The 24,224-nt window shown below is 35.9% G+C and overlaps 1 protein-coding gene across 1 annotated transcript; it reads right to left on the reverse strand.

The window, feature by feature from the left end:
* On the reverse strand, window positions 1-4,577 carry LOC121758892 (transcription initiation factor IIA subunit 2-like). The gene is made up of 4 exons (XM_042154321.1): window positions 4,455-4,577; window positions 4,212-4,364; window positions 3,555-3,605; window positions 1-488 (listed from the first exon to the last, which is right to left on the reverse strand). The coding sequence occupies exons 2-4, from the start codon at window positions 4,338-4,340 to the stop codon at window positions 348-350; spliced, it is 321 nt and encodes a 106-aa protein (XP_042010255.1). The 5' UTR covers window positions 4,341-4,364; window positions 4,455-4,577; the 3' UTR covers window positions 1-347.
* Window positions 4,578-24,224: the final 19,647 nt, after the last annotated feature.

Here is a 24,224-nt window from a genome sequence, read left to right on the forward strand (position 1 = left end):
TTTTTCAATCAACCAATTAATCACAATTAACATTAATATCTTCCAATCAAGTAGAAAGGTGCATTTAATTCCCAATCTAAGTAAGATAACACCTGAAATTCACAAGATATACAAATAAAAACAAACACACACAAGAAAACAGAAGTCTAACCCCAAGCAAAGAGGGGTCAATTACAAGGCACGAGCCATTACAGTGTACATCTTATTATGGCTGCACGGCGCCACCATCGCGGTCATCGCCATCGAATAACTCCCATGTTTTGTAAGTTTCTCGTTTCTTTAGGCCCATTTCATCAGTAAAAGCAGATAAAAATGGAACTTCATAAGAATTCCATCCTTGTGTCCTTTCACTGAGTCAGCAGCTTCGAATCACACGCGACTATCTTGACAGACCCGACAGTTTCCTGGCCTTCCTCACTCTTGATCTGAGCATTTTGTACGATGAAGGTCCAGACGTTGTCGCAGAATCTGTAGGTGTGAAGATGCCCCTGTAAAACATGACGAACGTCACAAATGGAAAACTGGACTGCATATACCCATACTTTAACATCAGCAGTTTTAGATTTTTAGTTCCATAAGAAAGAAGACACAGACACCAAGTTGTTGGACAAAAATCCATACAACGTATATATATGGCCACGGTGTAACAATCATCAAACTGGAACACACTAAAAAACTGGAATCATCCCTTATACGTTAAAGCTATAAAGCTCGTCATGATGGACTGCTCAAGTTTAGTAACCTAATTCATTGCAATCTATGGTGCCAAGTTTTGTACTGCTGACCACAACAATGATAGCAATGTACTAAGAAAATATGTTAGAAATTCCGAACCCAGGCCGTCAACAACACTAAAAATCATCAATCAAAATAGAGAGTTTGTAGACAACTGACCAAATATGAAAAAATTGCAATTTCAGTACAATACATAATTTAGGACTACTGGAAGGAAAAGTAGTTCGAAGACAAGAAAACTATAACATGGATAGGTTTCAGGCAGATGGTTTCAACTTATACTGAACACAGCAAAAAACAGAAATTATACAAGAACTGAAAACATCACTGAAGACAAATTTGACAAGAAAAGTTCAGTGGTCATTGGATAAATTGAAAAACAGCTACTGGCCAAATAATTTCAAAAAGCAAAATCACTTCTCAGAAGATTCAGCCTAAGATACATGTTTCTTTAAAACCTACGTAGCTCAAGTCACTCAAGTCTTTTCAGAACAACAATAATTTCCTAAAATAACAAAAACTGATGCAAAAGTTTATAGGCAGGGATAATGTTAGATTCTTGAGATATCCATAACAGAATGCAAAGCAAATCAGAAGAAAATATGAGACTAGAAAATGAGAAAATACGGACTCCAAAAAAGGGGGCAAAAGACAGAAAAAGTAGAGTGAACTACATAAATAGTTCCTGATCTTTCGGGAATGAATTAATTTAGTCCATGGATTTTAAAAATAGCATGGGATATCCCTGAAATTAGGGTGTAATCACATTTTTGGTATTTTTTCACATTTTTTTACATATTTTGGGACTGAAATGCCCTACAAGGCATGAAGGGCATTTATGTACATTTATAATTGTGTCAGTTTTTAATAATTGAGCACCCCCCTTCAACGTCACTTCTTCTTTATGTTTTTCATTCTATGAATTGTAAAAAATACATGGCAATTGGAAAAATACAATTGTTCATTATAGAACAAATAAGGCCGGCAACTAAATATACATGGCAATTGGAAAAATACAATTACTCATTATAGAACAAACAGTCAAACACACTCGAGATATTTGTAATTTTGCTTTAAAAACAATAACATAACCAAATCAGTCCCGGGGATTTGCAAAACCTGTAATCATGGATTAATAATAAATGTATTTTGTCCTAATTAAATTTGCTTGTGTGTTTCTTCAATCAAAATGTGATACAGTCAAAATAGGAAAGTGATCAATCACAAATAATACGGAATTGCAGTTGCATAATTTTAGGCTTAGGTTTTGAAGAAGAAGAAGATGGAAGTAAGGAGAGAGAAAGTCATGGAATAAAAAACGTAAAGAAGAAGTGCCGTGGAAGGGGGTGGCGCTCAACAATGGTATCAATCTCGTATGGCGGCTTATGGCGGTTTGCCTAAAAACCGCCACAGGGATATGGCGTATTAGTATGGCGGATATGGCGGTCAAAAATTAAATAAATAAAATAATATTTATATATATTCAAACATTAAAAAATATTAAAAATATAACATCTAAAACACTTTAAACAATTAATAAAGCATAATATACTACTCTAACGACCATGTTTCTTGCATAATGCCCTATTCCTAAATGCAGTACACACGCAATGTTGTCAAATGTCGGATATGGCGGTGCTATGGCAGCGACATGGTGCTATGGCGTTTCCACCGCCGAACGCCATGCCATAGCGCCATGGCGCCGCCATATCCGCTATTTGATAACATTGGCGCTCAATCATTAAAAACTGACATTAAATGCACATAAATTCCCTTCATGCCTTGGAGGGTATTTCAGAAGGAAAATATGTCAAAAAAGTGAAAAAGTACCAAAAATATGATTACACCCTAATTTCAAGGATGCCCCATGCTATTTTTAAAGTCCATGGACTAATTTTGTTCATTCCCGAAAGATCAGGGACTATTTATGTAGTTCACTCGAAAAAGTAAGCCCAAGCAAAGGTGCAACTGTGATGCTCCCTAGGAGGTAAAATTATTTACTTGTTCTCTCAGGACTAATTCTGCAAGAATAGTTCAAGAAAGACGCACAAACTCAATGAACTAAATCGACAAGTAGGCAACTGTGTTAACAGGTTGTACTGGTAATGCCAATTCAACATTTATCTCCATCAAAACCTAGTCATTGACCTATTTTAACGTGTTATATAAATGTTAGCTTGTTATGCTTACGATTGTAATGACGGGAGTTTGTTTAACTCATATAGAATAAAGATTGTTAAACACTACTCTTACTTCTGATTTCCTATCCACCATTCTCACTTTTGATCCCTCATCATGCCAAAAAGAGAAGACCAGCATTTTAAATCAAGTTTGATCAACAATTCAACAAAAGTTTGAGTCTTCAATATAAGGTTATATGATATGGTTTATAAAACCTGCACTCCTGACCCAGAAAACTAGAGGAGCAACATAACTGAACAGCTTCCTGCTCCTACTAGATCTAGGGGAGAGTACACAGAATCAGCTCATTCTTGAATCTTGATAGATTAGAAAAACTCAGAATCATTGTTCAAATTTCATGTTCTAACCAAATTCTACACACAAAATGTTTATGATCTTATAAACAACTATACTCTTATGAAACCCTTCAAGCTTGGACATCCACATTGAAAATAAAGATACACAAGGGAAAGCTATGCGAGAATTAAACCAACAAGTTTAGCTTAAAAAATAGATGAAAACACACACACAAACATCACAAAATCAACTCCTCCCATCAATAACCCAGCTTCAATTATAATGTCAGAATAACAAAGGCATGGATATTGGAAAGACTTAACGAAACTCGTCTGTTCTACCTTAATGGAAACCTTGTTCTTGACCTCATTTTCCAGAGCGTCTGTCATTGACTGCAATCATGGGGGCAAAAATACAAAAAGAAATATTTAGTCAATGACATGCATAAGGATGCATTGTGTCGATGTGCACAAAGTCACAAACACATATTTATATCCTTTTACCTCGACCATCTGATAATAAATGTCACCATTATACAATCATGGAGGGCAGGAGGAAAATTTTACCAAACATATCAACCATTTACCTTGAAGCCTATTCCTGAATATTTTAAGTTCATAAATCAGTACCATTTGTACACTTTTCCAGTCTTAGATTCGATTGGTAGGAAAGTGTTCCATATGTGTGACAATTTCCATGAGGTCAGAGTTTGAACAGATCTTTTCCACTCTAGCACATTAATGTAAAATTTCCTTTTATAATTTCCATCTTCACTCTCTCAACATACAACTCTAATCCAAATCGGGATCCAATTATTACTCCGTCATTTATTAACTTCAGCCTTTCATTGATATTTTCCAACTTCGCGTCACAAATTTACAATACAATCATCGGTTTCTCCAAATCAATACAAATAATCTCTAGACACAAGCATAACGCATTGTAGGTGAATCATAATTAGCAGAAATTGAACCACTAATCACAGCGAAAATAAGAACCTTGTCGAATTGGATAAGAACTTGAATGGCGAGTTCTGGGCTCAGCACTCCACTAGAAACCATCTGATCCAGAGTTTCCGTCAAGCACATCCCGATCGTGGATCTCCTGTACAGCTCGAAAGTCGCCATTTTCCCCTAATGATACCACTGTCCCTACACAAGATGTAAAATTAATGTTAACGAAACTGGCAAATTCACACACGCAAACCGTCCGAATTAAATTAAAGAAAAAATCAAGCATACAGAAACTTGATTTTTCGGATGATTTTGATCGATGATTGTTTGGATAACGTAGTAGAGTTCTGTGAGGGCGTCGATGCAGAGTGATGGAAAGTAGAGAGAGAAAGAGAGGGAGGAGAATTGGGGCTTTTTATACCCTATATTTTGTAGTTGAAGGATTATATAGACGCGTGCTTTAAACAGGAAGAAAGACGATAATGCCCTTTATTTTGTAACACGATTTTACAATAACACGACTTCTAAAGTAGTCGTGCAATACGTCCATTCAAATCGTATGATGTCTCCTATCAAAAACATTAGTCATGAACATTCTAATTCAATAAATTTGTGAATAATTAGCCAATGCACCTTTGGTCCCATAAGCATTTTTTATTAGGTATAAGTTTTAATACATAATTTATAAAATAAGAGAGAAATAGAAAGAAAAAATAATTAAGTTATTATTAGTAAAGTATGAGTAAGAAAAGAGTTTCAAAATTTAGAAAGCGCATATTCTTCTAGAACGGACTAAAAAGGAAAGAGTCATACTATTGTTGGACAGAAGCACAGTAGTACTAAGTACTAGAGTAGCAAATAATGAAAACAAACTACTCCCTTGGTACCAGCCTAAGTGAGACGTATTCCTTTTTGGTACGTCCCAACCTAGGTGAGACGTTTCTTTTTTTGGCAACAATCTACTCACTTCTCTCTCTTACTTTATTCTCTCTTTCTCTTTCTTACTTTTTCATCTCTCTTACTTTATTATCTCTTTTTCTTTTTTACTTTATCCTCTCTTTTACTTTTTTCTTTCTTAGTCTTTCTTACTTTACCCTCTCTTAGAGCATCAGTAGTGGGGCGCCTTATAGCCCGCCCTATACTCCGCCACGTCAACATTTTATCCTCCTATCCATCCACCTGCAGTGGGGCGCCCTATATAGCCCGCTCTATAATTTTAACTCCTATTTTGATTTGTTTTTTATCTTTTATGTTTGCAAATATATCATTTAGCAAGAATAAATATAAAAACACCACAAATTAAAGGCAAATCCTATTGTCAGTATTTATTTTTTATATTTTATGCTTGTAAATATGGTAAATCGTCGGAATTCATTATTGAATTTAGAGAGAAATTGAGATGGGGAAGAGAGTGGAGTGAAAGGTGAGAAATGAAGTAAAAAAAATTGGTGATATATATAAGAAAATATATATAAAAAATGAAAATGTGTGCATCGTCCGGACCTATCTTCCTTACCCCCGCAATGGTGCGGAGGATAGGCCGGAGGATGCAAAAAATGGTTCATCGTCCGCAGAGGATGCATAGGGCGGAGGAAGGAAATCCCATAGGGCGGAGGAAGGAAATCGCATAGGGCGTGGAGTTGCAGTGGCGCCCTAAGGCGCGCCCGATGCATCGGGCGGGCTTTAGGGCGCCCCACTGTGGATGCTCTTACTTTACTATTAATAATTTAATTCACTAAACACCACTACCCAAATTCCTGTGTTAAAATAGAAACGTCTTGCTTAGGCCGGGGCGGATGAAGTACTAAGTAGAAAAATACTACTCCAGTCGTCCACAATAGTAGAATCATTTCATTTTCTGCCATCATTTTAGAAAAATGATAATCAACAGTTAAAGTAGAGAAAGAGTAAAATAGAAAATAATAATATAGATAGAAGTCTTCTCTATATTATAATATCTCTTATTTTACTTTTTATTTTCGTGAAATAGATTGTTCAATTATAATAAGATGAAATCGTGTACCATTGTTTTTTATTAACCATGGAAGTTCAATACACAAGAATTACAATGAATTTTGTCCACTGATCGGTCCTTTGAAAATAAACCAATTGAAATGGATAAAGTGCATTTAATTACAACCAAATTACAAAACCCAACATGGTTAAGTAGTCAGTACACCCTATAATAGATATTTAGTCGTATGAGTTCAAGATGATATAAGATCATACAATTTCAAGTGTGATTCAACATAATCCATCCCTACAAGGAAACCCTTAAAATGGACATGATTACATTTAAAAACTAGTAAAACCACTTAAAAATTAAGTGTGATTCAACATAATCCATCCCTACAAGGAAACCCTTAAAATGGACATGATTACATTTAAAAACTAGTAAAACCACTTAAAAATTAGAGTTATGGTCTTAACTATGTATGAGAAGATGTTCAGTTATGGAGTACTATTCAAATTTTAGATCATATAGATTTAAGCACTTAGAGATATAATCGTATCAACGCCAAATGAGATGATGCTTCGAAATGACTTTCTATCTTTTAAGCTTCAAATGGTGCCCATAAGTATGATATGGACTTTCTTTTCTTTTATTTTATGAGTAAATGAATATAAATTTAAAGGGCATGCCACCAAAGGACTCAAATCTAAGACTTTTGGACTCATGTATTATCTTTCTATCACTTGATCAACTCACACACACGAGATATAGAGTTACTTGTTCCAAGCATGATGGTGATCAAAATTTCAAAGCTAAAAAGTTAGTTGTGGTCTTTCAAGCTTCAAAGGATTGCTTGGTCTTTCAAGCTTCAGATCAGATATTGTTAACCTTAAATGATATACGATAGATATGATCTTAAATTATAGTAGTATCTTTTAATTTTAAGGTAATCAATAAAATTAAAATATATTTTAGCAAATGCAACACAACCATCTTTTCTAATTTATATTTTCTCTATCAAATCTACTCCCTCTGTTCCCTCATAGTTGAGTCATTTTTCCATTTCGAGAAATTCCCCCATAGTTAAGTCATTTCCATATATAATACTACATCCGTTCCATGTTAATAGAGTCATTTTTCTATTTTGGGAAGTTCCAAATTAATTGAGTCATTTCTATTTTTGGCAAAAAGTAATTCTCCTTTGTACTTTATTCTCTCTCCATCTCTCTTACTTTACTGATCTCTCTTACTTTTTCCACCATCCATTTAACACACTACTCTTAAACTCCGTGTCGAAAAGAAATGTTTCTATTAACAAGGAACGAAGGGAGTAACTTTTTTCTCTTTGTTACTTTACTCTCTCTTATATTATTTTCTTTACTTTATGGCTTCAGCAGTGCCTAAAGCCCGCCCTATGCACCGCCACTTCAGCATTTTATCCTCATACCCTTCCACCTGCAGTGGGACGCCCTATAGGTTTTGCTATTGTTTTGTTAATTAATTTAAAAAATTTCAAATATATAAATGCAAACTAATTAAAAAAACACAACGATTAAATGAAAAACGACAAATACTACATTGATTAAAAAAAGTTACACGGGTTAGAAATAAAAAAAAAGTTCTACTCTACAAAATTCCCAACTTCCGTCGCAGCTCATCGAATCAACCCCTGGAGGTATTCGGCTCTGACCAGATCCGTACACTTCATGAGGGCGTTATGCATGTACAACAACGTCCGCGCCATCGAGGCCGTTGCCAACTCCGAGTAGGCAAGTGCCGTTGGGGTAGGGGTTGGGGTCGGGATCGGCGATGGGGAGGCGGCTTGCGAGGAGGATGTCGCCTCCGCCTTCCCCTTGTTCTTCGCAGCCTTGACGCCTATGGGACGCCGGGAGGACATCGGTGTGGCGGAACTCTCTTCCTCCGTGTACGTCCGGTTGAGGTCCACCGGACGAGTTCCGCTTTCGCTGCTCGTGTAACCACCAACGTCGGTGGTCTTCGTCCTCTTCATCGCACGGGTGTGCAGAATCCCGCCTTGGAACTTCTGATTGTCCCTCAAGAGTGCCCAGATGCTGAAATGCTTGAAGTCGCCGTACAGGGACTGGTACGACAACAACGCTCTATCGCGCACATCGCTCAAGCTCTCGCCGCTTCTCTGCTCCCTCGAGCACTTCTCGTAAGGTTGTGTACCCGGCCAACGTGCACCGTCTCCAAATATCGGGCTATTGGGACTTGAGTATTCACTGTAATCCATTTTATAGCGTAAGTTGAGAGTGGAAAACTGAATCGAAAGGTTACAAATGAAATGTGGAGTAAGGGTATTTATACAAACACAATTTTTGAATTTAAAAAATAAAAAAAGAATAAAAACACGTTGCATCGTCCGCGCCATCGTCCGCGTTGCCCACAGTGGGCGACCGATGGCGCGGACGATGCCTATCGTCCGCGGACTAAGCTTAGGGCGAGGACGACGCATCGTCCATCGTCCGCGCACCCACAGTGGCGGACGATGCCCTATCGTCCGCGGACTAAGCTTAGGGCGAGGACGACGCATCGTTGTAACGACCCGCTAAGCCGATATTATTATAATCAATATTAATAGCTCGATTATCTAAATAAGTAACTTTTGTGTGATTAAATCCGAGCCACGATAGATTATCGTCGTGGTTTGTTTTGACGATAGGCAAGTAAATAGAACACGTAAATTTTGTTGTCCGATACATCCAACAAAAGTCCAACAAAATTTAATCTATACATCCTGCGTTCTAATAAAAATCGGGAACTTCAACGCGGCCAGCCACGAACCTGAACCGATTATACCTACACCAAATTAAATGAACAAGTGAACAAATACTCAAATAATTACTTTAATAAACAAAAAATATATATAAAAAAAGAAGAGAGGCAGATTCAAAGGATCGAATTTGTTGCAGACACAGCATTAAATGCTGCATTTAATTAGAGTAGGCAAACCATATTCCTTCCTGACGAAGGAGAATAATTTGGAGATAAGAATATGTAGGCAACTTGCTACACCGTCACTTTCACTCCATCTTCTGTGCATTGTATATAGATACACAATCAATTTCTTATATTCACCCCCACATCTTAACCAAATCCTCTTCCCCTATAGTATTCAACTAAACAATCCGTTTCACCCAATTTCTGCTCAGAGAAAAATCAAGACGCATTCTGCTAAATTGCAACTCAAGAAATCATAATTTTCCAGCTTCAAGAATCTTCCTTTTCAACCTTGTGAACTCCACAACTAAGTTCTACTCAAGGAGGTATAAATTTTTAATCAATTCTAAAGCATGAAATTTTTTTTAGCAATTGTTCCACAACATATCATCACCAACCTTTCCCACACATAACACAATTTTGAACAGAACAATAACACAATTATTTGAACATAATCGATCAAACACCCGTTGCTGCGATTAATCGAAAAAAAAAAATGAAAGAACATAACCATGAATGAGAACTTATCTGTTCGGTGGTAATCGGGTTGGTTCTGGAACGTTTCGGGGTAAATCGGGGTGGAATAGGAGTTAATCGAGGCTGCCGAACAGTGAATTGTGGCTGTCCGAGCGGTAATTGAGCAACAGGTGGCGATTTCGCCGGATTGAAACCGGAGGATTTCAGCAGCAGGTGGCGTAGGATGGACGACGATGAGAAGTTGGGTTCGGTTAGGGGTTTTGCGGCGACGGAGTGTGACAGCATCAGAAATCAGCGGCGCTGAGCGACCGGCAGATCGGCGGCAGAACTTCTTCACCGCGACGGCGACCCCGGCGAGGATTCGTGGTGCAATGGTGGCGCGTCTAACTCCAGATCAGAGGGTGGCGCGTTCGATTCACGTCGGTACAGCGGCGAATCGCAGCGGCGACGGTTGCGGGGAGGCTGACCGACAGGGGCGCAGACGACGGCGGTATTGGAGGCGGCGACGGGATTCCGGGAAATCCTTAAGTTGTCGAGAGAGAGAAATGGAGAGAAAGGGAGAAAGAGAGGAGTGAGGCGTGGAGAAGGGGATGTTAAGATTTGGGCCTTTTGTTTTTTTTTAGTCTTGGGCTTTTGTTTGTTTTAAAGAAATTGGACTTCTCACAAATTAATTAGTTGGGCCTAGAGGTTATAATGTTGGGCTAGATTAATTATCTTTGGGCTGGAATAATTAATCCGTGGGCCGAAATAAATTAAAGAGGGAGAAGAGCAGTTGGGCCGGAGGGAAGTAATTTACGAGGGAGCTTGGGATGCAAACTAATTTGGTTTTGAGCCGGAATTCTAATTAAGTTCTTGGGCCTTTGTTAAAAAAAAATAGAAATGGGTCCTTATAAAGCAAATTGGATAATTTATTTAGTTTTGGCTCCATTTAATTGTAGGGACTTGTTTATTTAATTTTAGAATTTTTTTTTCCCAAAATATAATTTCTCGGTGGGAAATTATTACGATAAGTTAATCATGGGATTGAATAAATTTTTAGGAGTTATTTAATTAATTTCGAAATAATTTTGAAGTATGAATAATTTATCCCAAGTCCGAAATAAATATATTTCGAGGGGAAATGGTTGCGATAATTTAATTGTGCACTTTTATAATTTTTGAAATTTTAATTCGATATTGTGGAGGGAAATACGAGGAGCCAACGGAGGAACTATGGGAGTAAGCGGCCGACCGGCGTCTCACGCGACGCCTTGGACGGCCGCTGAATAATCAAAAATACGCGAAAATCGAGAAACGAGATAAAAGACTTTAATGAGGGTGCATGCATTCTAATTTAAGTAGTTTTGTCCTTGAGTCTAATTAGTGTATTATATTATTGTGATTTTTTTAAAAGGGTGCTTTCGCAAGTAAAGTCGGAACGAAAGATTCAAGTTAAGGAATCTAAACGATCAAGGTGAGCTTTCTTATACTAAAATACAAATCGTATTTTATAAAAACACGAACCCATGTTCGTGATTCTTAATGATGTTGTCTCGCCACAAATGTTTGTTATGATGCCTATCTGTTGGCTACGGCCAAGTGAATTATGAATGATGAAATATGTGAATCGATTCGATTTTTAGTCCGGGTAGGGTGGTGTCCCTACTTGGAACCTCTGGCCGTGAACGGCAGAGAAGGTGACCGTGGAAGGTGGCCACCTTCCAGGCACAAGGATACCTCTGACGTGTTGGGCAGGGAAGGTGACCGTATGAGAACACCATCTCAGCGGCACAATGTGATCAGATATGGCTAAAGTACAGGAAAAAGGGGTTGCAACCCAATGTGATATTTTTAGTAAGCTCGGGTCTTTTCAACAACACCCCGAGTGTTACTGTGATGATGGCTTGACAATATTTTCAAATGTATATGTGTAATTTTCGGCAATGTGTTCACTGAGTACTTTTTGTACTCAGCCCTGCATATATTTCTAAATGTGCAGGTTGAGCAGCGAAGTGGTGGAGGAAGTGTTATTGAGACAAGACACTTAATTCAGTCAGATTTTGACTCTCGGAGGTCCATGTCTTCATACATGGAACCGCGTTCATTTGCTTCCGTTGTGCATCTTAAAAGACTCAAGTCTATTTTGTTCAAAACTCTGATTTTATTTCGAGCTTTTCCCATTTGTTTGGAGCTATGGTCGAGTTGTGTTATTTTTCCCCTTTCTTCCCCGCTTCTTTAGTCCTCCCCTAGTCGCGATCAACCGTGTTTTCTATCCTTAGAAAATGCGGTCGTGACAGAGTGGTATCAGAGCATTCTTTCTCGCTCTGAACCCGAGAGTTTTCTTTGAAAATCTTTGGTCTAGCCTTGTTCCACTAGACTGTCTAATCGATGAAAATACTCTTAGCACTCCCTCCCATCGCACTCAACGAGGAAAAAGGTAACTTGTTCTTTTCAAAAGAAAGTCAAGATGTTTAAAAGTTTGAAATGGAGAAATAACTCATGCAGTTAATTTGGGTGAACAGATGAAAATACTGAGTTTAAAGAAAGAGTTGATATTTCTTGATTTTGTAGTGTGCTTAAAGAAAGAGTTAGTATGTCTTTTCTTGGCTAAAGACTGTGAATGCATGAATAAAATAAATAACTTTCCTAAATGGAAAAAGGTACTGAAATATGAAAGTATAAAGTATACGAGTTTGTTACCAATTGGTGAAATGATACCTCTTTTTGAGTAGTCATTGAATCATGTTGCTAGAATGGGGAAAACAAAATTTCTAAGAACTTAAAATACTTAGTTATGCGTTCCTTCTAGAACACAATATGAACTCGAACTTAGAAGTACAGTATGGGCATTTATCGCTTTCCCGAGCGACGAAAAGAAAAATGACGCAATAAGAAAGAATCTTCGTTACGAGAAAGTAACAACGTGTTACGAGGATGAGCGTTATGACGAACCAAGAGTACCAGAGAGTTGTAATCGCCACATATGGTCATCTGATGTAATCGTAAGGTGAAAGTAGCTTGTGACCAAAGTTTCCCATAACTCAGTTACCATCCTCCATAAAGAGTTAAACAACGGAGTATCACCGTCGTAGTTAACCAAGAAGATTCATCAGCAACGCTTACTTGGATTCCCATGAATTTCATTTTCTCGCACCCCCTTGATCAAAATACTTTTTGTTGAATTAAGATATTAAATGCCTTCTTTTGCAAGGTAATGTGCCATTATTTTCCCTCTTCTATGTCAAGGTTGTGAATCACTTTCAGTTTTGAGCTTGCTCCCTCATGTTTTCTGATAACCACCAGTGACTACGGTCCTTCTTTACTCGTTCTGTATAAAAGCAATACTTTGACTCTCTGAATTCTTGCCACCAAACTTCTATACTAGGAGCTGCTTTATTTATAGCCTTCATAATGAACATGTTTCCTAAACTATTGTCTCTTCAATGATAATATATTCTTCAAAGATCATTAGTAGATCTTTAGTATTTCAAATGTGCTTGCTGACACTCATTAATTTATAAAGAATAGTCACTTCTTCTTAATCCCACTATAATTATTCCATCATGCTTTGAGCTCTTTAGCAACTCCAAGTCTAAAGTAATTTGCTCTCTTCCCGAACTAGTTTGCTCTGGTTGTCTTCTCTACTAATTAATTTCCGTGACTTGGTTATAAACTTTGTAAATTCGTTAACGTGATATAGTATCACGATGTTGTTGACCCAAAAGGGTAGTTCCTTGTTATTCTTCTTTCTCAAATCCACTTGAGCCCAATCATTTTCAGTCTTACTATATTGGAGTAGCCATCTGGTGAGACCTTAAACCATTTAATTTGACCCTTTGTGATTTCAGACATACTTATTGACAAGCTATTTGTTTTACATGAGTACTCTCATTTTCTGAATTCAAATATGACTGTTGTCTCTTGATTTGAGCTTTTCTGCAAGCTCTATGTTAAAGCTGGCACATTGCTTCTCCCTTGACTAGTTTCCTCTTGTTGCCTTCTTTATTAGTTAGTTTCCCTGAACTGCTTATAAACTCTAAAAATTTCGTTGATATGATCTTCTATCTAGTGTTGTTGAGCAAATTTCAATTGTTTGTTTTTCCCATTCTTTTCAAATCCATTTGTAACCAACCATCTCAGGTCTTCTTGTTATCATCTGGGGATATTTGAAACTTTTCTACTTGACTGTTCATTTTGATTATATCATTGGCAACATATTATTGACATCTACATTCTATTCATCATACTCTCACTTTCGCAATTTATTCCTTCTGGCAAGCTCTTCCCACAATAAAATTTTCAAGCTCTATGGGTAAAGCTCAAGCCCTTTGAAGTTGTATCTTTTCTTTTCTGGGGGTGAGCATAATGAGCCCAATTGAGCCTAGTCTTCGCATTTCATAAAAAAAAACCTTTGTTGCAAGCAACTGGTGAGAGTTTGTGGTGAACCAAATACTCACGTAATTGAAATAATTATAATAGTTTTGTTTTCATGGTTACCTTGGAGCCTACCCAAAGCAAGAACGATTTGAATATTTCTCTTGGAATCCCAAATTCAGTTCCTATCAAAGTTAAAACGGTTAGATTAACTCTATATTTCCTCGCGTGAGACCCTCATGGGAGGCAAGACATTGACCACTGCAGAAAACGCCAAAAAAAAATGATACGCCGACAAATATCGAACCGAATTGAAATTTAACATCGGGCAGAGTCTTTTTGAAAGTATCTCCTTCCAAAGGAATAACCAGATTTGGACTCAAGGGAAAGCTGAAACCACAATTCATTGGACCCTATGAAATTCTAGAGGAAGTGGGCCCAGTAGCATATCGCTTGGCACTACCACCTAACTTTGGGAACGCACACAACGTATTCCACGTCTCCCAACTTCGAAGGTACGTGTTCGACCCAAAACATGTGATTTGCCACGAAGAAATCGATCTAAAGCCTGACCTGAGTTACAAAGAAAAGCCGGTAGAAATACTAGATCGAAAGGTGCAGCAGCTTCAGAATAAGTCGATTACTACAGTGAAAGTTTTGTGGAAAAACCACGGACAAGAAGAAGCAACATAGGAGCTAGAAGAGAATATGAAAGAGAAATATCCCAAGCTTTTTGTCTAATTACATCCTAAATTTCGGGACGAAATTTCTTTTAAGAGGGGTAGAATGTAACGACCCGCTAAGCCGATATTATTATAATCAATATTAATAGCTCGATTATCTAAATAAGTAACTTTTGTGTGATTAAATCCGAGCCACGATAGATTATCGTCGTGGTTTGTTTTGACGATAGGCAAGTAAATAGAACACGTAAATATATTACACCTATATGAAAATAATAAATTTAAATAAATAAACAAACAAATAAATGAGATCCCAAAATCAAAATTTTGTTGTCCGATACATCCAACAAAAGTCCAACAAAATTTAATCTATACATCCTGCGTTCTAATAAAAATCGGGAACTTCAACGCGGCCAGCCACGAACCTGAACCGATTATACCTACACCAAATTAAATGAACAAGTGAACAAATACTCAAATAATTACTTTAATAAACAAAAATTATAAAAAAAAAGAAGAGAGGGCAGATTCAAAGGATCGAATTTGTTGCAGACACAGCATTAAATGCTGCATTTAATTAGAGTAGGCAAACCATATTCCTTCCTGACGAAGGAGAATAATTTGGAGATAAGAATATGTAGGCAACTTGCTACACCGTCACTTTCACTCCATCTTCTGTGCATTGTATATAGATACACAATCAATTTCTTATATTCACCCCCACATCTTAACCAAATCCTCTTCCCCTATAGTATTCAACTAAACAATCCGTTTCACCCAATTTCTGCTCAGAGAAAAATCAAGACGCATTCTGCTAAATTGCAACTCAAGAAATCATAATTTTCCAGCTTCAAGAATCTTCCTTTTCAACCTTGTGAACTCCACAACTAAGTTCTACTCAAGGAGGTATAAATTTTTAATCAATTCTAAAGCATGAAATTTTTTTAGCAATTGTTCCACAACATATCATCACCAACCTTTCCCACACATAACACAATTTTGAACAGAACAATAACACAATTATTTGAACATAATCGATCAAACACCTGTTGCTGCGATTAATCGAAAAAAAAAATGAAAGAACATAACCATGAATGAGAACTTATCTGTTCGGTGGTAATCGGGTTGGTTCTGGAACGTTTCGGGGTAAATCGGGGTAGAATAGGAGTTAATCGAGGCTGCCGAACAGTGAATTGTGGCTGTCCGAGCGGTAATTGAGCAACAGGTGGCGATTTCGCCGGATTGAAACCGGAGGATTTCAGCAGCAGGTGGCGTAGGATGGACGACGATGAGAAGTTGGGTTCGGTTAGGGGTTTTGCGGCGACGGAGTGTGACGGCATCAGAAATCAGCGGCGCTGAGCGACCGGCAGATCGGCGGCAGAACTTCTTCACCGCGACGGCGACCCCGGCGAGGATTCGTGGTGCAATGGTGGCGCGTCTAACTCCAGATCAGAGGGTGGCGCGTTCGATTCACGTCGGTACAGCGGCGAATCGCAGCGGCGACGGTTGCGGGGGAGGCTGACCGACAGGGGCCGCAGACGACGGCGGTTTTGGAGGCGGCGACGGGATTCCAGGAAATCCTTAAGTTGTCGAGAGAGAGAAATGGAGAGATAGGGAGAAAGAGAGGAGTGAGGCGTGGAGAAGGGGATGTTAAGATTTGGGCCTTTTGTTTTTTTTAGTCTTGGGCTTTTGTTTGTTTTAAAGAAATTGGACTTCTCACAAATTAATTAGTTGGGCCTAGAGGTTATAATGTTGGGCTAGATTAATTATCTTTGGGCTGGAATAATTAATCCGTGGGCCGAAATAAATTAAAGAGGGAGAAGAGCAGTTGGGCCGGAGGGAAGTAATTTACGAGGGAGCTTGGGATGCAAACTAATTTGGTTTTGAGCCGGAATTCTAATTAAGTTCTTGGGCCTTTGTTAAAAAAAATAGAAATTGGTCCTTATAAAGCAAATTGGATAATTTATTTAGTTTTGGCTCCATTTAATTGTAGGGACTTGTTTATTTAATTTTAGAATTTTTTTTCCCAAAATATAATTTCTCGGTGGGAAATTATTACGATAAGTTAATCATGAGATTGAATAAATTTTTAGGAGTTATTTAATTAATTTCGAAATAATTTTGAAGTATGAATAATTTATCCCAAGTCCGAAATAAATATATTTTCGAGGGGAAATGGTTGCGATAATTTAATTGTGTACTTTTATAATTTTTGAAATTTTAATTCGATATTGTGGAGGGAAATACGAGGAGCCAACGGAGGAACTATGGGAGTAAGCGGCCGACCGGCGTCTCACGCGACGCCTTGGACGGCCGCTGAATAATCAAAAATACGCGAAAATCGAGAAACGAGATAAAAGACTTTAATGAGGGTGCATGCATTCTAATTTAAGTAGTTTTGTCCTTGAGTCTAATTAGTGTATTATATTATTGTGATTTTTTTAAAAGGGTGCTTTCGCAAGTAAAGTCGGAACGAAAGATTCAAGTTAAGGAATCTAAACGATCAAGGTGAGCTTTCTTATACTAAAATACAAATCGTATTTTATAAAAACACGAACCCATGTTCGTGATTCTTAATGATGTTGTCTCGCCACAAATGTTTGTTATGATGCCTATCTGTTGGCTACGGCCAAGTGAATTATGAATGATGAAATATGTGAATCGATTCGATTTTTAGTCCGGGTAGGGTGGTGTCCCTACTTGGAACCTCTGGCCGTGAACGGCAGAGAAGGTGACCGTGGAAGGTGGCCACCTTCCAGGCACAAGGATACCTCTGACGTGTTGGGCAGGGAAGGTGACCGTATGAGAACACCATCTCAGCGGCACAATGTGATCAGATATGGCTAAAGTACAGGAAAAGGGGTTGCAACCCAATGTGATATTTTTAGTAAGCTCGGGTCTTTTCAACAACACCCCGAGTGTTACTGTGATGATGGCTTGACAATATTTTCAAATGTATATGTGTAATTTTCGGCAATGTGTTCACTGAGTACTTTTTGTACTCAGCCCTGCATATATTTCTAAATGTGCAGGTTGAGCAGCGAAGTGGTGGAGGAAGTGTTATTGAGACAAGACACTTAATTCAGTCAGATTTTGACTCTCGGAGGTCCATGTCTTCATACATGGAACCGCGTTCATTTGCTTCCGTTGTGCATCTTAAAAGACTCAAGTCTATTTTGTTCAAAACTCTGATTTTATTTCGAGCTTTTCCCATTTGTTTGGAGCTATGGTCGAGTTGTGTTATTTTTCCCCTTTCTTCCCCGCTTCTTTAGTCCTCCCCTAGTCGCGATCAACCGTGTTTTCTATCCTTAGAAAATGCGGTCGTGACAATCGTCCATCGTCCGCGCACCCACAGTAGCGGACGATGGCGCGCCCGAGGCATCGGGCGGCCTATCGTCCGCCCCACTATGGATGCCCTTATTCACTTTTTACTTTATTCTCTCTACTTTTTTTCTCTTTCTTACATTTTTATCTATTTATTTAACACACTCAACATTCTTTTTCTTAACTCTGTGCCGAAAACTTTCGCCTCAATTATAAGGGAACGAATGGAGTATTTAATAAGCGCAAGTAATTGAGGTCATTAATAGAGAAATGATTGAAATAAAAACTATTCAATTCATATGCTATGAGCCTATGACGAAGCGAGTTGATTAGTTTTTTGGAATGGTTACGTGTTATTCTTCCTCCATAACCTTTTTCCTTTAAAACACGCTTCTGTAAATAATTATTCAGAAAATTGAAGTCTTCGAAAATAGAAAAAAATGTAACGTACTCGTATTAGTTTAACTTTCCATTAAAGCAATCCATAATTAAAACAATGTAAGCAATCTCACGTATTCACGACTATTGTATAGTGGACTTTCGACACCAAAGAAAACTAAAATATGATAATTTAAAATTTAAAGTGCCCTTTCTTTAATACTTATTCATTTTACTTTTTTTTTAATTTCTGGCTAGCTAGCTTTTCTTGTATGTATTGCATTTGGATACTTATTTTTTTAAGAAAGGAAATATGACATTAATTAAAGATCAAATAAACGGTACATTATCGTTAGAGCTTGTTAATTGGATGCTTTTCATATTTAAAATGATGCAACAATGTCTAACCTTTTAATTTATTGTAGAACTAAAACCTCCAACCTTATCCATTTGAAAGTTATTTACAATGTTAATATCCCACCATAGTTGATTTGTTTCTCAACGACGTCGTTTGCATATACGAAAACACTGTCATTATTGTCTGGCATATTCATTTTCACGTATTTTCTCGTTTGATCACCTATATTTTTGCCTAATTTGAACTCATTTAAAACCATCTAATTAATTGTGATTAGTGATGCAGTATATGTTATGTTTACAGTTAAAGCTAATCTGATCATAACCCAAACACAACAAAATGATCAATGGCAATAGTGGTTGAATTTAATATTTATAAACAAATCACGAACGGAGCCAATCCTCACTACTAATACTACTAATACATTAAAAATCTCTACTGTTAATTGGGTAGCCTTATCATTATTTAATACTACTAATACTGATGGATCAATCATTACATTAAAAATCTCTAAATTTAAGGGTTTTAATTATGTTTCTTTTTCACCGTGAAAATGGTGGAGTTTTCTAACAATATAACTACATATCAAATATTAAATTTAAGGATTTTAATTATGTTAATTTCTTTTACTTAGTTTCAGAAAATGGTGGAGTTTTGGGGTTAGAAATGACGCACATAATTATGACTCACATCCGTGTAATAACTTATATACATGATTAATAAATACAATGATCATCCATTTGAAACGCTTATCGATTATGTGCCTTTAATTTCTCAAAATTAAGTTTTAGTCTCATGAAAAATTAATTAAAGCTTCACTATGATTTTGTTTGTTTTTAGACCTCTATGTTACGAGATCGCACCGTTTAGTATTTCTCACAAGGATACGACCTTTAATTGTGTTAGAATATTTAAGGATTATGTTGATATACTATATTAATATTTAAAAACTTAGTATATAAAAACTTAATATGCAAGCAAGCTAATGCTGAGATTGCATAAATTTGAGCAACATATATTTCAAATTAAAATTGATCCCTTATCTACCCATTATTTAAGCACGTGAACATGTTACTTAACACCTTGGTCTACGCCTCCAGCGTGCCCTAGTGTAACTACTCAACATTTTCTTTAATCATCAACTTCTTATATATGTTGTGACACCATCATGGATTCATTATAATGTTTTTAAAAAAAAAAGTAGTTAGACCCAAGTGCAAGATAGGAAGCACCCTGTATCCTATTAATTTTTCAAATTTAATTTGTGATAATTATACTTATGTGCTTTGCAATAAAAGGTAAAACACGAAAATAATATTTGAGATTGTTAAATATACCACATAATGTAACATTTTCATAATATTTGAAGTTTTAAAAATATACTCCGTTACTTTTTAGTGAATAATATCACAAGTGTCGAAATATAAAATTACTGATTGTGCTATTACTTAACTCGTTAATATAAACACAACTAACCTTAGTTAATTATATTCAATTGTGGCTATTCATCATATCTACACACTACAGCCCAAGTGTTAGTTTTTTTTGGATAAAAAAATCACTTGTTTTATTCTAGGTAGAACATTCTTATACATCATAAGATTTTATGCTTTGTTGTTACGTTAATTAATTTAGAAAGAGAACAAATTAGATAAAATTAGGGGTGGGGATTCGGTCGGTTCGGTTAGAGCGAGTCGGTTAACTGATTCCATTTTTTTCCAAATTCAAGAACCAGAACAGAACCTTAAGTCGGTTCGGTTATTTGAGGAACCGATCGGTCCTGACCGATAGGTTATTCGGTTCCACCGAAGGAACCGAAATTCAGTGACCGACAATAAAAAAATTTGTTTGCTATGTGCTAGGATTTGATCCATAATGTTCCATCTTCAAATTCAAGACTTCAAATTGTTAAACATTAAGTACAAAATTCATAAATAGTAATCATATATTCATATTTGTAGAATACTGATGGTTTAAGTAATAGTTAAACCATAATATCATCACAAACATACACTACAAAATCTAAATACTAAAATATTCATATTGGCAAATTATGCTAATTGCCTAATCGGGCAACTACGATTCTACTTCTCACGGTAGGCGGGATTTTTACCTTTTCATTTCTTTTTTAATTTTTCAAAACTGAAATAACAAAACTAAAATCAATATATAAAAAATCAAAATTAAATATAAAAAAATCGGTTATTCGGTTCTCGGTTAGAACCAATAACCGAGATTAACTTAAACTTACTAACCGTAACCGAACCTTAACCTTATTTTTTCGGTTCAAGGTTAACCGAGAACCAAAAAAATAATGTTCGAACCGATAACCGAGAACCGTTTCCCCAGGTCTAGATAAAATGATGTTTTTATTTAAAAAAATACTCCTTCTGTCCCTGAAATTTTGTTACATTTTACCAATTTTGGTAGTAGGCCACACATTCCACTAACTTATATATTCAGGACCCACATCCAACCAACTTTTTCAACCCACTTTTCATTGTATTTATTAAAACCCGTGCCCGGTCAAACTGTAACAAAATTTGGGAGACGGAGGGAGTATCGTAATTTAGAGTGTAATAGAAAGTAATTAATAATAATTTCTTATTTATTTTGTGACCGTCGTAATTAGAATTCTTGTCAAAATAAGCTATATACTAATGAGTAATGAACTCCGATTATTGCTTAATTAATTTATGACCTCTTCTTGAATGTGAATACAGGTCATTTCAATCATATAATTTCAGTGGGGATTGGAAACAAAAGCAAGATTATAAATTCCAAATCAATAAAAATATCAGTCTTCAATTAGTATATTGAATACCACCACTTGTTGGTAAAAAAAGCATATAGCTTACATAAGTTGCCTTTGATTTTTCTTGCAAAGCATTTAGTCTCCCATAGCGGTTTAGGTGTGTACACATACTATAAATATATACTCCCATAACCCTAATCCCATTATCCACATCTTTAAATTCAACTATTTGGAAAGTGATTAATCACTAATCCAATACTCACAAATACAATGCCCTCCCCTAGAAGCATCAAGCTAGATAATTACTACTACTCCTCCCCACCACCACCACCACCACCACCCTCCACTCCTCCTCCTCCGCCGCCGACATACAGCCCACCCCCACCCCCACCCCCACCAAAACCTAGCCGCCGGAAAAGCCGCCAAAACCCGAAACTCCGGCATATCCGCCGGGAAAGCCGCCGAAGCCGGCATATCCACCTCACTCGGCGCCGCCGGAATATCCACCATATCCATACCCTCACTATCCGCCGATATCCCCATCAGTCCCCCACACTCCGATCACTCCGTTCCCGCCGCCCAGGGTGCTGACGCCTCCCGGCGGCGGCGGCGGAGGGCACGACCACACGACGATCATCGCCGTGTGCGTCTCCCTCGGCGGCGCCTTCTTCCTCGCCTTCCTCGCGGTGGGGCTCTTCTGCTTGGCCAAGAAGAAGAAGAAGCCGGTCATGGTTCCCGCGGCGCATCCGCACGGAGGGGAGGGCGGCGGCGGCGCGGCGCATGGAGGCGGGCATGATTACAGTTAATTAAGCGTGTGATTAAATTTAAATGTGTGAATGTTTGTGTGTTTTCTCTCTAGTCAATGCTGTTACTTTCTTGTGATTTTTTTATATGTTGAATTGATTTTGAATAAATCTTCATTTGTATATGTCGTTTGGATTTAAATTAGTAAAATGTTAATGTTGGAGTTGTATTGATTACAATATTTGATCCAATCAATTGCTTGTATTAATGGTACATATATTCACGAGTAGTGAATTAGAGACATAATGTCTCTATGCCATAATGCCCCTATGTCACTTTGGCATAACCTTAATTTAAATATGTACTAATATACCCTTATTTTAGATAAAAGGAAAATTAGTAGTTATGTATAACTGATTATTAGGAAAGGAAAGTCAAATCTAATCAAATTAACTATCTATAACTAATTAATACATAGTAGTATCAATTAAGATTCACGTTTATTAGCAAATTTTTAACAAAATTTCAACTATTTTCACTACTTAGTTTCTTATTGATATCCAACAAAATAATATTTATATTCAATTATTTTATTATTAAATAATTCTAAAATTCTAAATAAAAAAAAAAACTAAATTTAATTTTACAAAAAATTAGAAGTAAATTATAATTATAATAGTCATTGTCTTCTAATTATTTTATTATCAAATATTTATAAAATTTGCAAGTTATAAAAAAATACTTGATGTCTAATATAAAATAAATTAAAATGATACTCCATTTAATAGCAACATTTAAATTTTAAGTCATATAAACGATTATATATATTAAGTGTTAAATAGTCATTCACATAAAATTATTTTATTAGATTTAAATAATCATTTAAATGATAAGTTATGGAAACAACTACGTGTATTTGCACTCAATTTCTTAGTGTTATCGTTCAACGAAGTAATATATTTATTAAAGGTTTATTAAATTTTTAAGTTGTGAAAATGGCCACATTTATATATCAGGATATATATTACTATTAGATTCCATAATTTTAGGAATTGTTTAATATGAAAATAATTGATGAGACTTCTATTCACATTTTAATTCATTTTAGTGTATTGTATATCAACTACTAATTGATATTAAAAATTAAGAATATAAACAATCACATGTTTTAAAAATTTTAAGAACATGTGATTGATTGATCTAGCTGTGACATTCAAAAAATTAAGAATTTAAAGAATGTAAATCTTTGGAATGCAAAAATATTAAAATTTAAATTATGAAACTTTTAAATCAAAATTGCGAACTCAACCAGTATTAATATACTATCATATCAAATTAGTATTAAATATCAAATTTGTTGCATGATATAGTGAACCGAGCTAAGAACTATAATATTTTGTACTAAAAAAGATAGAACATAACTCAAAATATTCCGTATATAACAAGTTAAGAACATGTGATTATTTTTTTAGATGTTCGATTGTAGCGTTCCAAATATTAAGAATTAAATAAATTAAATTTTTGAATGTAAGAATTAAAATCATATCCAGAAACTCAATCAGTATGATTATTATATACTTTGTATCAAATTTTAATTTATTGCATAATATAGTAAAGATCCTATAACTCCAATAATTTATAAAGAAAAAAAGAAAATGTTAACTATATATTTTTAGAAAATTAAATAGATGTGTTAAGAATATGTGATTATTTTTTTTATTAAAATTTGATGTAATCTTTCAAAAATTAAGATTTTAAAAGAAATTAAATATTTTGAAAATAAAGATTAAAATTATAAAATTCTTAAATAAAAGCTCTAAACTTAATAATAATATACGAAGTACTATCATATATCAAATTTTTATCGAGATTTAATCATAATATTTCAGAAATTTAGAACTTATGAAAATCAAGTAATGAATGCGAATTAAGTATGTCTGCAGATATTTTATTTCATGGTTTTAATTTGAATAAATGTTTTAAAACCTGAGTTCATGTTTTAAGTCAAAAACTAGCTGAAGGTAAAAATATCACAAAAAATTAAATGCATGAAATCATTGCATATAATTATATG

This window comes from Salvia splendens, chromosome 12 (assembly GCF_004379255.2).
Source record: "Salvia splendens isolate huo1 chromosome 12, SspV2, whole genome shotgun sequence".
Classification (NCBI taxonomy): Eukaryota; Viridiplantae; Streptophyta; class Magnoliopsida; order Lamiales; family Lamiaceae; genus Salvia; species Salvia splendens.

What these genes read in the sequence shown, in the direction of transcription:
- LOC121758892 (XM_042154321.1), bottom strand. Translation starts at nt 4,340, where the DNA reads ATGGCGACTTTCGAGCTGTACAGGAGATCCACGATCGGGATGTGCTTG. An exon ending in TTCTTATCCAATTCGACAAG is followed by an intron (nt 3,606 to 4,211) that starts GTTCTTATTTTC and finishes CCATGATTGCAG; the next exon opens with TCAATGACAGACGCTCTGGA. An exon ending in AGAACAAGGTTTCCATTAAG is followed by an intron (nt 489 to 3,554) that starts GTAGAACAGACG and finishes CATGTTTTACAG; the next exon opens with GGGCATCTTCACACCTACAG.